At 36.8% G+C, this 17,131-nt stretch overlaps 1 protein-coding gene across 3 annotated transcripts in view; it reads right to left on the bottom strand.

Moving 5' to 3' along the window:
* XRN1 (5'-3' exoribonuclease 1) overlaps positions 1-17,131 on the bottom strand; it is a 115,066-nt gene that overhangs the window by 53,490 nt on the left and 44,445 nt on the right. For all 3 annotated transcript variants that reach the window (XM_064586873.1, XM_064586877.1, XM_064586878.1), the window contains exons 19-22: positions 14,980-15,083; positions 11,662-11,793; positions 2,614-2,776; positions 287-400 (exon numbers count right to left, since the gene is read on the bottom strand). In XM_064586873.1, coding sequence (XP_064442943.1) covers positions 287-400; positions 2,614-2,776; positions 11,662-11,793; positions 14,980-15,083 — 513 coding nt within the window. The remainder of the gene's footprint in view (positions 1-286; positions 401-2,613; positions 2,777-11,661; positions 11,794-14,979; positions 15,084-17,131) is intronic.

The raw sequence follows: 17,131 nt of genomic DNA, 5'->3' as shown, positions 1-17,131 counted from the left end.
AATAATACAACTAAAATAATTTCATAATTTCTTCATCCACACTACCATAATGAATAAACCTGCTAAATAAGAGATTAGGATTTGAATTCTTTTTCCCCTGCCTCCTGACCCCAACCTGCTCAAGACGAAAGATATATAGTCAAATACTGTGTTCGTAAGTTAGACAAATGAATCTTTTCCCCTTCAGTATTACGTTTTATCTTATACCTAAGTGAAGAGAAGTTAAATAACTGTATTAACTTAAAACTAGAAAGAAATTTAATTAGTAACAATAACAGGAACTAACTTCTCCAGCGCAGCCGTAATAGGGGGTTCCCAGCATAAAGACCATACTTCTAGGAGGAAACAAGTCATCCAATGTTTTGATATTGGAGAAACGGGAGTCAAAAGCTCGGATGTCCTATATAGAATGAAATATAAAAGCAAATTATCACAGTCAAAATTTCTATGGATTGCACATCAAGTTTTTCTTCCTCTGGGGTTATTACTATGCTGTGTGCAGATGTGAAGTGTAAAGATTTTCTACGTTAACAATACTAGTAGCTAAAATTAATTGACTTTATATGCCATTCTTCTTGGTACTGCATACATTTATTAGTTCATTTCATCCTCAAGACAACCCTCTATAGCACAGATCATTATTAGCCTCACTTTACACAGGGGGAAACTAAGGCATAGAAAGGCGATGAAATCTCGCCCAAGGTCATACAGCTAAAAAGTCAACTCAGGCAGTCTGTGCTTTTAATCACTACACTATACTGTTTCCCAAAATTACAGGATCAATACATACTTTAAAAAAATTTTGTCTCCTTATCACACCCAAAATTACAAACACAGAAGCAAATGCTTTTATTTATTTATTTACTGATTTATTTAAGGCAAACATTTTTTGGAGAATAAAACTCTAAAATTGCAGGCTGTTAGGCTAATGCTGGGCTTTTTCATTAGAGATTAAGTTTAAAAAATAAATAAAAAAAGACAAGTTCCCTAATCATACATAGAGTGAGTGAGCATATAATAATCCTTTTAAAGACTACAGTTTTTGTGGTGGTTCAAGATGGCGGCACAGGAAGATCCTCAACTCCTCTCCTCCCATGGATACACCAAATCTTCAGCTATATATGGAACAATTAGTTCCCTCTTAAAAAGACCTGAAAACTAGTTGAACAGCAACTCCACAATAAAAGACTAAAAGGTACACATCGATATGGGTAGGAGAGGCAGAGACATACTCTTGCCAAAAACCCCACCCCTGATGTGGAGACCCACAATCAGGAGAGATCTCCTTCTTGAGGAGCAAGGGGTTTGTGTTCCACATCAGGCACTCCAACCCTTGGAAACTGCACTGGAGAGACAGGCCGCCAAAGTACCTGGCTTTGAAAACCAATGGGGCTTATGTCCAGGAGACCCAAAAGGCTGTAGGGAATGGAGATTCTACTCTTATAAAGGGCTTGTGTGCAGACTCACCAGCCCTGAGATCCAGGGTAAAAGCAGCAGTCTGAAAGTGCCTAGACCATATGCAGAAAACATTCATTTGCTAATCTTAAAGTGTTTGCCAGAGGGACAGGGGACTGTTGGGACTTTCTCTGGGCACAGAAGTGCTGGCAGGTGCCATTTTTTGTGTTCTTCCTTTATTTTGCTAGCATTGGCAGGTGTGTCCTGCTGAAGCTGGCAGGCACACCCCACCCCCATGTATATATGTGGTCTCTCTCTCTCTACACACACACATACACACATACACTGGGATACTACTCAGCCATAAAAAATGATGAAAATCTTGCCATTTGCAACAACATGGATGGACATGAGGGTATTATGCTAAGTAAGGTAAGACAGAGAAAGACAAATATATGACTTCAGTTAATATGGAATTTAAAAAAAAACAAACAAATAAAACAAAACACAACACAAGTAACAGATACAGAGAAAAGACTGGTGGCTGCCAGAGGGAAGGGGTTTGGGGAAATGTGTGAAATGGGTGAAGGGGCTTAAGGGGTACAAACTTAGAGTTATAAAATAAATAAATCATTGGGATGTAATAATGTACAGCGTGGTGACTTTAGTCAATAATAATGCACTGCATATTTTAAAGTTGTAAAACAGTAAATCTTAACAGTTCTCGTCATAAGAAAAAAATTTTGTAACTTTGGTGACAGATGGTAACTAAACTTATATTGGTGATCATTTGGCAGTGTATACAAATATTGAATCATTTTGTACACTTCGAAACCAATATGTCAATTATACATAAATTAAAAAAAGACTACAGTTTTTTCAGATTATATTAAATCATAATCTCCATTATGCATTGCTGCATGTCTTCTATTTATAAATAAATATTAAATATGATATAGTCTTTTCTTTATACAGTGGGAGTAGTGTACATTAAGATATAATTGAATTTTTTTTTTTTTTTAAGATTTTATTTATTTGACAGAGAGAGAACACAAGCAGGGGGAGTGGGAGAGGGAGAATCAGGCTTCCTGCGGAGCAGGGAGCCCGATGCGGGGCTGGATCCCATGACCCTGGGACCACGACCTGAGCCGAAGGCAGAAGCTTAATGACTGAGCCACCCAGGCGCCCTGATATAATTGAGATTTGATGGACACTTACCTTTACAATAGTTTGATAAACAAAAGGAAGAACTTGTTTTGACCATTGTTTCTCTAGACGAACTTCACCATTTTGATTTATTTGGTATTTACGACCTGTGAGTAACTGAGCATATACAACTGCAGATGTTTCATTTATTATTATTCCTTTTCTTCTTAGGTAGCTAAAAGAAAGAATAAAAAATAAATGTAGATATGTATGAGTATGTATATATTTTAGGATGATAAACTACCAACTCATAATCAAATATTTAAATAAAATTTAAATAAATATGCTAGCAGTTCTGAGTACCTAACTTAAAATTTTTTTGCATTAGTTTTTTACTGTATGGATACCTCTCCTAATGCCTGTGTGATTAAGTGAGAACTCGTTTAAGTGCTATAAGAAATTCTCGTGTTTCATAATCACTAGGATGGGGATAACAAAAAAAAAAGTGAAAATAACAAGTGTTGGAAAAGATGTGGAGAAACCAAAACACTTGTACATTGCTGGTGGGAATGCAAAATGGTGCACTCACTGTGAAAAGCAGTTTAGCAGTTCTTCAAAAAGTCTAGCAATTCCACTTCTAGGTATTACACAAAGAACTGGAAAGGTACTCAAACAAATATTTATAAAATGAATGTGCATAGCAGCATTACTCACAATAGCAAAAAGGTGGAAAGAACCCAAATGTCTTCCAAGAGATGACTGGATAAACAAAATGTGGTATATTCATACAATAAAATATTTGGCCATAAAAAGAAAGAAGCTCTGATACATGTTACAATGTGTATGAACCTAAAAAATATGCTAAGTGTAAGAAGTTAGACACGAAAGGCCACATATTATATAGGATTCCATTTCTGTAAAACATACAGAATAGGTGAATCCAGAAAGACAAAAAGAGGTTAACAGGGGCATTCAGTGGGCCTTTGCAATCTCAAGTAGGGGTCAGCAAACTACGGTTATGAGACAAAACTAGACTGACTCCAGTTCTTGTAAATAAAATTTTACTGAAACATAGTCATCAACTTATTTACTGTCTATGATGGCTTTTGTGTTACAACAGCATAGTTGAGTGGTTGTGACAAACACTGTAAGGTCTACAAAGCCTAAGATATTTACTCTCTGGCCTCTACAGAAAAAACCTGCCGACCTCTGATCTAAAGATACAATCATTCTTCATCCAAGGAATATTTTTCTATCTCCTTTCCATTTTCTCTTTCTAGAACTTCTATTAGAGAAATATTAGAAATTGACTATACTCTTTTCATCTCTTTGTGCTTTTGTATTATGTGCTAAAGGAATCCCTCAGCTTTTATCTTTTAACTCACTGACTGAATTTTCAGTATGCCTATATTACTATTCAGACCATCTACTGAGCTCATTATATCATAATTTAAATTTTTGTATTTGTGTTTTTATATAAATATATGTATTATAAAATATATACTATATAGTATATAGATGAATTACATTATATATATATACATATATATGTATATATATGTTTTTTTCATAGCAGTTGATACTTTTATGTTGTTCTCAATGGTAGCCTTGGTCTGAAATAAGCAACACCATCTTAAAAAAGAAACAGAAGTTTTCCAACAAATTTTTGAAATGTAGCATTCTGCTACCATTTTCTTTCTTTCTTTTTTTTTTTAAAGATTTATTTATTTATTTGTCAGAGAGAGAGAGAGCACAAAAGGGGGGAGTGGCAGGCAGAGGGAGAAACAGTCTTTGCTGAGGAAGGAGCCTGATGCGGGACTTGATCCCAGGACCCTGGGATCATGACCTGAGCTGAAGGCAGACACTTAACTGACTGAGCCACCCAGGTGCCCTCTACTACCATTTTCTAAAAATTCAATGGGAAAACCTACTACTTTCACTCAAAAGTTATTTAGCCAGTAATCTTGCTACCAATATGACAAAGATATCTCAAGAAAGGAAAATTATCTGCTAATCTTTCTCATGAAAATAAAAGCAAAAATCCTAAACAAAATGTAACAAATCGAATCTAATTACATATAAAAAGGATAATATATCATAGTCTAATAGGATTTACTCCAGGAATTCAGGGATAGATTTATATTTGAAATTCAATCAATATCATTCACCAGATGAAAAAAAGAAAAATCATATGGTCATTTTGACAGATGCAGAAAAAAATTGACAAAATCAGTACTGATTAATGATAAAAACTCTCAACCAACTAGGAATAGAAGGAAATTTCCTTTATCTGATAAAGAATATTGATTAAAAAAAAAACACCTCTATGGCAATCATATTTAATAATGAATTATTTAAGACTTTTCTCTGAAATAATATCACAAATCAATAGTGAAAATTACAAATAAAAGACAGTAGGGCACCTGGGTGGCTCAGTGGGTTAAGCATCTGCCTTCAGCTCAGGTCATGATCCCTGGGTCCTGGGATTGAGCCCTGAGTCAGCTTCCTACTCAGCAGGGAGTCTGCTTCTCCCTCTCCCTCTGACTCTCCCCCCTGCTTGTGCCTGTGCTCATGCTCTCGTGCTCACTCGCTCTCTCTCTCTCTCAAATGAATAAATTAAAAAATCTTAAAAACAAAAACGAAAACAAATACGAGATAGGTAATCAACTCGGAAAAAGGGCAACAGGCATTGCACAAAAGACCACATTCAAATGCCTGAGAAATATGAAAGGATGCTCATCAAGGAAATGCAAATTAAACCAAAAGAAATATCACTATATTACAATGGCTAAAATGGAAGAGACAATAATAAGCACTGATGAGGGTAGAGATAAAAGAAATTCTTATAAATTGTTGGAAGAATGTAAATTGATACAATCACTTTGTAAATCTTTTTGGTGGTATCTACTAAAGCTGAGCTTAAGCATTATCCTATGAAGCAATAATTCCACTCATAATTATGTACCTAACAGTAATGCATACATATGTATTCACTAAAAGCCCCAAACAAGAAACAACTGCCTATCCAAAAAAGTATGGATAAATTGTGCTATATTCATACAATGTAATGTAATCATTAGTGAAAATGAACAAACTAAACTATAAGTAACAACACAGATGAATATTAAGAACCACAGTACTGAGGAAAAGAGGTCAGGTTCCAAAAGAATACATTATGTATGAATCAATTCATACAAAGCTCAAAATAGGAAAAACTAATCTCTAGAGTTATAAGATTTATTTATTTGAGAGAGAGAGTACATGAAAGTGCACGTGTGTATGGGGGGGGCAGGGGCAGAGGGAGACGGAGAGAAATTCTCAAGCAACCTCCCGGCTGAGCGTAGAGCCTGACCCGGGGCTAGATCCCAGGACCCTGAGATCATGACCAGAGCAAAACCAAGAGTCAGAGGCTTAACTGACTGAGTGACCCAGGCACCCCTCTCTATTTACTTTTACCTTACACTTTTATTGCTTTGGAGTCAGTGTTATAGTCAGTATTCTTTTTTTTTTTTTTAAACATCTGTGTTTATTTATTTAAAATATTTTATTTATTTATTTGACAGAGAGAGACACAGCAAGAGAGGGAACACAAGCAGGGGGAGTGGGAGAGGGAGAAGCAGGCTCCCCGCAAAGCCAGGGAACTTGATGCGGGGCTTGATCCCAGGACCCTGGGATCCTGACCTGAGCTGAAGGCAGACGCTTAACGACTGAGCCACCCAGGCGCCCCACCTGTGTTTATTTAAAGTAAACTCTACCCCCAGTGTGGGGCTCAAACTCACGACCTTGAGATTAGAGTCGCGTGCTCTACTGAGTAGCCAGGTGCCCCTAGTCTGTATTCTTTCTTTTTTAATTGAAGTATAATTGGGCATACAACATTATATTAGTGTTATTTTACTATATAGGGAGACTACAAAAATGGCACCTGCCAACTTTGGCACTAGCAAGGTAGAGGAAGAATGCAAAAATGGCACCTGTCAATGCCTCAGTCCCTGGAAAGAATTCCAACAGGCCCCTGTCCCTCCAACAGTTACCTAAGGTTAGCAAATCAATGTCCTTCCCATATGGTCTTGGCACTTTACAAACTTCAGCTTTTACCCTACCAGGGTCCTGGGATAATGGAGTCCACGTGGGAGCTCTTTAAGAGCAGAATCTCCATTTCCTACAGCTCTATGTTTCTCCTGGACACAAGCTCTATTGGTTTTCAAAGCCAGATGTTTTGGGGCTTGTCTCTCTAGTGCAGGTTCCAAGCGTTAAGGTAACTGATGTGGGGCATTAAATTTTTAAAGATACTTACTATATCTCTTCTTTTCTAAATTATAAACAAAACTATCCTTTAACTTTCTCTCATGTAAAATGAGAGTTAGTACTTAAAATATAATTCTGTATTTTAATAATTTATTAATAATTGGTGTTTATCACCAATCCTTTAGTAACCACATTTTTTTGGTTGATTCATCTCTTGCTTGTTTGAGGTACAAGGTTTTGGAACTCCAAATTATCTTCCAAGTGCATCATCTTCTCCATAGCATCCCATAAAGTACTTCCTTGTGTCTTTCTTCTTGTCTTCTTTCTCCAATTCCTAATCCCTTTCACTCCATTATATCCTCAATAGCAACCTCTTTAACTGAAGGTTTCATCAATTCTCTGTGTAGCCCTCTCAAGGAGTAGCTGTTTGTTTTCACACTGTATATGGGCTAGGAGAGGGTGTTGGTGTTCTTACAACCCACTGTGACATTCAAATCCTTCATAGTAAACTACTCTACTCTTTTCCATTCTACCCTTATGCCCACCATCTTCCAGAATGCCTTCAGTGTTTACATAAATAACTTACCTAAGACCTCAGGAATTTAGTTTCACAATCTCCTTATTGCCAATAACCTTTTTTTTCCATTCCACTTCAGCCATCTAATCCTATGGCTATGACTTGGGTCATGACAGCACCCATAATGGTTTCACCTCCAAAATCATTAATCCCAACATCTTATTGTCTAAAAATTTTTCCATCCAACTTGTTTGTTCAACCACTTTATGATTAACTTAATTTGGGATCTCCAATCCACTGACCCTTCTACTTTCTCTGAAACTATTAACTTAACCTTCTACTTTCTTTACTTCTCTTAATATCCCACTTAGATTCCATTGTCCACTATTTAGTAACATTCCCACCAATATCCTAACCTTCTTTGCCTCTTTGTCTTTTCATTATATCCATCTAGCAAAATCCAGTGCTGGTTAAATCTCTCTGCTTTTTCTAGGCCTGTAACTGATCAACTTCAAAAAGGGCCCTCAATATTGCCTAGAATTCAAACATGTTTTTCTGATCAATTGATACTCTTCCATTTTCCCCAAGGACTATTTCTTTTTAAAGTTTATTTATTTATGTAAGTAATCTCTACACCCAATATGGGGCTCGAACTCATGACCCCAAGATCAAGAGTCACACATTCTTCTGAATGAGCCAGCCAGTTGCTCCCCTACTATTTTCAAACCTCCTCTACTTTACTCAAATTTAAGACCAACCTCCCTTTCCCTGCCTCCATTCTCAATAGCTAAATTCAACATTCACTTTACAAAGAAAACAAAAGGCATCCAATGAGAGCTTCTCATCTGCCCCATGCCAAACACACATACCAACCTATATTTGTATACCATCCTGTTTAAAATGGAGGAACTATCTTTTATATTCTTTAAGAATCTATCTTGTTCCATCCTTCAAATATATTGTTTTCTTTCTTTTGAATATTGCACCTCTCTTCTCATTTGTTTTTACACATGATCCTATCTCTCTGAATAAACCAAACACAAAGTCCTTCTTCAGCTATGTCTTAATGGTAGTTTTCATCGGAAAGGAAATCTGTTACACAGGAATACAAAAGGTATGAACACTGTCAAATGTACTTAGTTAGAGGGTTTCTAAAAATAAAATCACATAATTTGGTACTCATGGAAATATGTCATATGTTACATTCACAAAAAAATGATGTACTGAACTTAGGAGAACATGTCTGGGTTAGTAAGATATATGGAGAGATAAGTGAAATAAGTAGTAGGTTCTACATTCTTGCTGTAGAAGTCTTAGAGTTAAGGAGGGTCTGCATAAGCATTACTCCTAATCATTAGAGCCATGAGATCCTCATGCTGATATAATGTGCAAAATCACAAGTAAAGTAAACCAAACCCTCAGGGGCAGAGTACGAGAGGCCTTGTGAATTTCACCTTAGAAGACAGATTATAGAAGAGCTGGGGAGGTGTAGGAGGAGGGGACAAAACGCGAGGTGATATGAGGGAGGAATATGGTGGTAAAAAAAAAAAAAGCAGTCTAAGAAAGTGGTAACCAGAATAAATAAACCTGCTTATGAATCCACATAGCCTTGTCTACCCTACTTGGTTAACAAGAGATCCTGAACTGGCAGGCACCAAAAATCATTCTTTTGTGTGAACCAGCATATATTGCCATCAACTTCAGCAGCAGTGTGCTGCTTTCATTGTTATCTCTGCTCTTTGTGGCCATCATAGAAGATCAAGTAGAACAAGGGGTCAAGAGTTTTTGGTTTACTTCACAACTGAAGTTTCAAGTCGTTTATTCCTATTATGTCTCCATTTCTGTTACTCTCAATCACTCCTCCACCCATACTAGTCTGGCTTGCAGCCCCACTGCTCAATCAGAATAGCTCTTGCTTAATCTTCTTCATAACATTTGACATGACTTATTCCCTTATTCTTCACTCTTTTTCTTTGATTTGCATGAGGTAGCTCTTTCCTGGCTGTTCTACCTCTCAGATTGCCTCGTTCTTTTTCCTTTGTTGCCTCATCTTCCTCATTAGGGTTCCTTTTTGGTTCCAACACTCGAGCCACATTGGTCATTATCATTAATGTTACACATGCTACTTTTCCACTTGCCATAGGGACTTTGTACGTACCTTTCTCTCATCCTGAAACATCCTCCCTTTTCACTCTTTGCCTAACTCCTACCCAGATACCAGTTTAATCAACATTTTCCTCTACTAAGTTTTCTCTAAGGCAAATGCCTCCTTAACTAAGTCTAACTCCTCTTTTATATGGTCTCAGAGAACTACTCCTTGATCGCTTCTCGGCCTTTTGGCTAAGATCAAGTGTACAGAACTACTCCTTGAAAGCAATTATCATAATTACAGTTTGATCAAAAATTCACACAAGATGGGGCACCTGGGTGGCTCAGTTAAATGTCTGACTCTTAGATTCGGCTCAGGTTCTGATCTCATGGCTCCTGAGATTGAGCCCTGCATTGGGCTCCACGCTCAGTGGGAGTTGGCTTGGATATTCTCTCCCTCTGCCCCTTCCCCCACTCACACATACGCTCTCTCTCTTTCAAATAAATAAATCTTAAAAAAAAAAATTCATACAAGACATTAATGCCCATTTCTCATCTACCAGCCGTAAGTTTCATGAGTGTAGGGACTGTGTGATTTAAAAAAAATTTTTTTTTTAATTTTATTATGTTATGTTAATCACCATACATTACATCATTAGTTTTTGATGTAGCGTTCCATGATTGTTTGCATATAACACCCAGTGCTCCATTCAGTACGTGCCCTCTTAAATACCCATCACCAGGCTAACCCATCCTCCCATGCCCCTCCCCTCTAGAACCCTCAGTTTGTTTCTCAGAGTCCATAGTCTCTCATGGCTCGCCTCCCCCTCTGATTCCCCCCTTCATTTTTTCCTTCCTGCTATGGGTGAGTGTGGACTGTGTGATTTTATTCACCATGGTATCTACAGTGCCAACTACTAAACCTAGCAAGTATCAATAATTGCTGAACACATGAACAAATGTCTAAACTCTTGTAGTATTCTGAAGAAGTTTCTTTTCAAAGGAGTTGAACAAAACAATCTCTGTTCACTTAAACAAATATATATTCATTGAGTGCTTTAGCATTAGCCAAGGAATGAGAACAGAGTAATAACAAAAAGAGATGTGGTCCCTCCCTTACGGAGCATACTATCTAAGGAAATGGTCATTAAAGTAATCACACAAATAAATTTATTATTGTGATTTTTATTTATGAACTATAAAATAAAATTCAGTATAGTATGAACTATGACAGGGATATCTAATTTGTACTGTCAGAAGGCAAAAATAGCTCTACCTCCCGAGAGCTACGTTTATCTCGTTTTAGGCTGGATTTTTTTTTTTTTAAAGATTTATTTATTTATTTGAGAGAGAGAGAAAGACAAAGTGTGTGCAGTGCAAGCAGGGGGAGGGGCAGGTGGAGAGGGAGAGAGAATCTCAAGCAGACTCCATGCTGAGTGCAGAGCCTGACATGGGCTCCATCTCACAACCCTGAGATCACAACCTGAGCCGAAACCAAGAGTTGGATGCTTAACTGACTACGCCATCCATCCTATGCTGGATGGTTTTTTATTGTCTTTTTACATTTTCCCTGTTTACTCATCTTTGAATAAGGATATTATAGCCTGGTATTGGCTCCAAAATTGTGTAAGAGGCATCTCCTTAAATTCCCCATTTACCAATGGATGTCATAGTTTTAACAGGAAGGGTAATGGATATACATTTCTAACACCATTCCATGTGCTATTGCCAGTCTCTATTATTCTGTTTTGGTTTAGAGAATTCTAGTACTTGGATGAAGAAAGGTGAGTCATGGTGGGATCATGGAGGAGGGCTAGCGTCTTAGTTATTTGGCTGGTATAGACCTAGCATTTCTGAATTCAGGGGCATAAGGGACTTAGGTGTAGGGAAGGTAGGAGAATGAGCAGGGAAGGTAGGAGAGTGAGCAGGTGAGGAACAGAGGAAAATTTTCCTTCCTATTTTCATTACTTACATGTGGCCAAGAAATTCAATGGCAACCTATTAACTATTATTAACTGTTATTCCTAGTATTATATGATTGTACCCTTTTTTGTACATCACGAAGTATTTTAGTGACAAACTGGGCAAGGCTATAATGGCTCCTAATCAGGTGTTATTTTAAACTAGAACTCATTGTTTTCTTTGGAACATAAAATGAAGATGTAGTCAGTATTCATAGTGATTACTATTTAAGCAGGAAATTAGCTTGAGAACAAGTACATTAGATCACATTCTAGTTCTATGACATTAAATACATTTATGACACTCACTATTCTGAAATTCCTTGTACTTCTTTTGTCCAGTTAGATTGTTCTTTGTCTCCAAGATGGACCACTTTAGATGGTGGGGCAGTTCTTCCCAAATAAAGCTTCTGTGTTCCTGGAGGTTCTTCCAAGTAAAATCTTAAAAATTAAAATAAAATTAAAATTATATTACCCACAAATTTATGGTTTAATATAGTGTTCTAGCAGTATAAGTCTTCAAAGTGGAAAGGTTTCTACATTGTATAACAGCACAAAACCAGGTGTCCTTTTTTTTTAACTGTAACATAAATTTTAGAACAAGGACTTGTAAAAATTTTCATTCAAATATAAAAATTTTATTTTCTCTCTCTTTTTTTTTTTTTTAATTTATTTGACACAGAGAGAGAGAGCACAAGTAGGCAGAGCAGCATGCAGAGGGAGAGGGAGAAGCAGGCTTTCAGCTGAGCGGGGAGCCCGATGTGGGGCTCGATGCCAGGACCCTGGGATCATGACCTGAGCCGAAGGCAGTTGCTTAACCAACTGAGCCACCCAGGCGCCCAAAAAATTTTATTTTCTCTTAAAAAAAAACTACATAATATAAATTTTTAAAGAATTAAAAAAATACGCTTAAATTCAATAAAGTATTTTTGCTAAAAAGTTTAACTCGATTCTGATCAAGCCATTATACCTAACTTCCAGTTGGCAAGAAATATATGGGATGGAGGACCAAGTTAAATGACACTAAGAGGAGACAACCAGGTAAATCCAGAATTCTACAAAATAATTGGTCTGGACTCTTCAAGAAAAGAGGCAGGGAAGTAAGCTTAGTCAGCCAGGTCCCAGGATATAAAGTCGACATATAGAAATCAATTGTATTTCTAGATACTAGCTGGGGAAACTAAAATTTAAAACACAGTATCATTTATAGTTGCTCCAAAATAATTTAAACACTTAGATGGAGTGATTCCTTCTACCTTATTTTTCAAAATTGTTATTTTTGTTCTTTGCCTTTCCATATAAATTTTAGAATACATTGTTCTGCATCTATAAAAATCTGGGAGAGATTTTGATAAGCGTTGCTTTAAACTTATAGATTTGGTATCTTCACTATGTTGAGTCTTTTGATCCAAACGGATCTCCATTTATCTCACCATTTATTTCAATCTTTCTTTCCTCAGTGTTTTGCTTTTTTCAGCATACAGATCCTATATGTAATTTGTTAGATTTATACCTAACATTGAGTCTTATATATAGCTACAGTAACAAGACAGGGTGGTACTGGCATAAAAACAGACATACAGATAAGTGGAACAAAATGGAAAAACCAGAAATAGACCCACACAAATATGCTCAACTGATTTTTTTTTTTTTAAAAGATTTTATGTATTTATTCATGAGAGACAGAGAGAGAGAGAGGCAGAGGAAGAAGCAGCCTCCCAAGGAGCAGGGAGCCCGATGCGGGACTCGATCCCAGGACCCTGGGATCATGACCTGAGCCAAAGGCAGACGCTTAACCATCTGAGCCACCCAGGCACCCGCTGCTCAACTGATTTTTGACAAAGGTGTAAAGGCAATCTAATGGAGGAAGGACAGTCTTTTCAACAAATGGTGCTGGAGCAACTGAACATTCATTCATAGGCAAATATATGAACCTTGACCTAAACCTCATACCTAATACAAAAATTAATTCACAATGGATCATGGATTTAAAGTAAAAGGATGAGGTAAAATTATAAGACTTTTTGAAGAAAATATAGGAGAAAAGCTATGGGACCTAGGGCTAGGCAGAGTTCTTATATCAAAAGTATGATCTGTAAAAGAAAAAAACTGATAAACTGGACTTCAATAAAAAGGGAGGGGAATTGAATTCTGATGATTAAAAAAAAGAAAAGAATTCTCAAGATTTCTTGATACCTCAACAAAAGCAGATACCCACAGAAGAAAAAAATTCATAATGGCACTGATCTCTCATCAACAAAATTATATGACAGAACACAACTGGAGTATGCTTGCAGAGAACTAAGGAAAAAGGATTGGGCCTCTAAAATTCTAAACCTATGTGTGAGGAAAACAAAAATGATCTCTTGGATATGTAATGGCTCAGAAAATGCAAATTTTCTCTGAAAAAAATTACTTTTAAAGGTTCTAGACACATGAAAAATAACAAAATAACAACAATCAGACTAAATTTACATGAAATAAAGATAAAAGATAACAAAGAATAAATTGTCTAAATAATCATTGACAAAATGATCGTGAACTTGAATAAAATAAATTATTTCTTAAATAGAAGCTATGTATTTTTAAAAACTGATGTATTATTTAAATGAAATCTGAGGAATGAGATCTTGCCATTTGCAACGACGTGGATGGAACTGGAGGCTGAGCGAAATAAGTCTATCAGAGAAAGACATGTATCATATAACCTCACTGATACGAGGAATTCTTAATCTCAGGAAACAAACGGAGGGTTGCTGGAGTCAGGGTGGGGGGTGGGTGGGAGGGATGGGATGGCTAGGTGATAGACATTGGGGAGGGTATGTGCTATGGTGAGTGCTGTGAATTGCGCAAGACTGTTGAATCACAGATCTGTACCTCTGAAACAAATAATGCAACATATGTTAAGAAAAAAAAAAAGAAGATAGCAGGAGGGGAAGAATGAATGGGGGGAAATCGGAGGGGGAGACGAACCACGAGAGACTATGGACTCTGAAAAACAAACTGAGGGTTCTAGAGGGGAGGGGGGTGGGAGGATGGGTTAGCCTGGTGATGGGTATTAAAGAGGGCATGTTCTGCATGGAGCACTGGGTGTTATGCACAATGAATCATGGAACACTATATCAAAAACTAATGATGTAATTATGCACAAACAATGAATCATGGAACACTTCATCTAAAACTAATGATGTAATGTATGGGGATTAACATAAGAATAAAAAAAAAACTAATGATGTAATATATGGTGATTAACATAACAATAAAAAATTTAAAAAAATAAATGAAATCTGGGAGGGGCATGGTAAAGGTCAGGTTATATATGCTATTCATTCTTGTTAGAGAAATATATTTGCTAAATAATAATAACTGCTAGCAAAAAATTAGGATATAGAACTTTCACATTATTAAAAGGAAAAGAAAGCAAAAGGGAAAAGATAAATGCATCTAAAATATTTCAGTGATGTACTATGGTTGAACATCGAGCGATGTGATTAGAAGACTTTTGTTTTCACTATAGAGTGTAAATATTTTTACAGTAATTATATCAGTTTTAAAAAGTATCATTAAAAGCCATCAAGTAAGCAAAACAAATATGAATTTAAAAAATATACATCAACTCTTACTTACTTAGTTTCTCCATCTGATATACCAACAACTCTAGCTTCTTCAAGATGAGGCCAATTAACAAAGACAGACTTTCCAAGCACTGATGAAGCTATATTTTCTACACTCTTAAAGTAAAAGCAGAAAAGTTCACTCATGTTTCAGGTCCAAGAGAAAAGTTTACAAAGGCAAAATTAAATAATTAAAAGCTGGCTGTGTTTATAAAGGTCTTTAAAATCAGTAAAAACCTCACCTTAATCATTAAAACAGATATAAATTACCATTTGTTCACTCAAGCCATTTATTCCCTACAGTTCCTGCTCTTCTCAACTTTACTCTCCAACTAATTATTCCACCCACTTGAATTCAGTTAGTTTTCTTAATTTGTCTTCTCTAAGTTGTACCTTTATTGCTAACTACTCTATTTCTTTCTAGTACGTTTCCCAGGATTTCTGTTTAGAGGTTTTTTTTTCCCCTTTCCCTTATTTTTTTATTAACATATAATGTATTATTTGTTTCAGGGTACAGGTCTGTGATTCATCAGTTTTATACAATTCAGAGTGCTCACCATAGCACATACCCTCCCCAGTGTCCATCACCCAGCCACCCCATCCCTCCCACCCCCCACCACACCAGCAACCCTCAGTTTGTTTCCTGAGATTAAGAATTCCTCCTATCAGTGAGATCATAGGATACTTGTCTCTCTCTGATTGACTTATTTCAGTTAGCATAATACCCTCTAGTTCCATCCACGTTGTTGCAAATGACAAGATTTCATTTTTTTGATGGCTGCATAATATTCCATTGTATATATATACCTCATCTTCTTTATCCATTCATCTGTTGATGGACATCTCTGTTGATGGACATCTAGGCTCCTTCCATAGTTTGGCTATTGTGGACATTGCTGTTATAAACATTGGGGTGTACATGCCCCTTCGGATCACTACATTTGTATCTTTGGGGTAAATACCCAGTAGTGCAATTGCTGGGTCACAGAGTAGCTCTATTTTCAACTTTTTGAAGAACCTCCATACTGTTTTCCAGAGTGGCTGCACCAACTTGCCTTCCCACCAACAGTGTAGGAGGGTTCCCCTTTCTCCGCATCCTCGCCAATATCTTGTCATTTCCTGACTTGTTAATTTTAGCCATTCTGACTGGTGTGAGGTGGTATCTCATTAAGGTTTTGATTTGGATTTCCCTCATGCCAAGCGACATTGAGCACTTTTTCATGTGTCTGTTGGCCATTTGGATGTCTTCTTGGCAGAAATGTCTATTCATGTCTTTTGCCCATTTCTTGATTGGATTATTTGTTCTTTGATTGTTGAGTTTGATAAGTTTTTTATAGATTTTGGATATTAGCCCTATATCTGATATGTCATTTGCAAATATCTTCTCCCATTCTGTCAGTTGTCTTTTGGTTTTGTTGACTGTTTCCTTTGCTGTGCAAAAGCTTTTTATCTTGATGAAGTCCCAAGAGTTTATTTTTGCCCTTGCTTCCCTTGCCTTTGGTGATGTTTCTAGGAAGAAGTTGCTGCGGCTGAGGTAGAAGAGCTTGCTGCCTGTGATCTCCTCTAGGATTTTGATGGACTCCTGTCTCACATTTAGGTCTTTCACCCATTTTGGGTCTATTTTTGTGTGTGGTGTAAGGAAATGGTCCAGTTTCATTCTTCTGCATGTGGCTGTCCAATTTTCCCAACACCATTTCTTGAAGAGACTGTCTTTTTTCCATCAGATATTCTTTCCTGCGTTGTGGAAGATTAGTTGACCGTAGAGTTGAGGGTCCATTTCTGGGCTCTCTATTCTGTTCCATTGATCTATGTGTCTGTTTTTGTGCCAGTACCATACTGTCTTGATGATTACAGCTTTGTAATAGAGCTTGAAGTCTGGAATTGTGATGCCACCAGCTGTTCTTTTTCAACATTCCTCTGGCTTTGGCATCTTTTCTGATCTCATACGAATTTTAGGATTATTTGTTCCATTTCTTTGAAAAAAGTGGATGGTATTTTGATAGGGATTTATTAAGTGTGTAGATTGCTCTAGGTAGCATAGACATTTTCACAGTATTTGTTCTTCCAATCCATGAGCATGGAACGTTTTTCCATTTCTGTCTTCCTCAATTTCCTTCATGAGTATTCTATAGTTTTTTGAGTACAGATCCTTTGCCTCTTTGGTT

Source organism: Mirounga angustirostris, unplaced genomic scaffold, assembly GCF_029215605.1.
Source record: "Mirounga angustirostris isolate CCGP_5_RB_7025 unplaced genomic scaffold, mMirAng1.0.hap1 SCAF_1, whole genome shotgun sequence".
Classification (NCBI taxonomy): Eukaryota; Metazoa; Chordata; class Mammalia; order Carnivora; family Phocidae; genus Mirounga; species Mirounga angustirostris.
The sequence above is the reverse complement of the archived record's forward strand: the minus strand, read 5'-3'. Positions and strand labels throughout refer to the sequence as shown.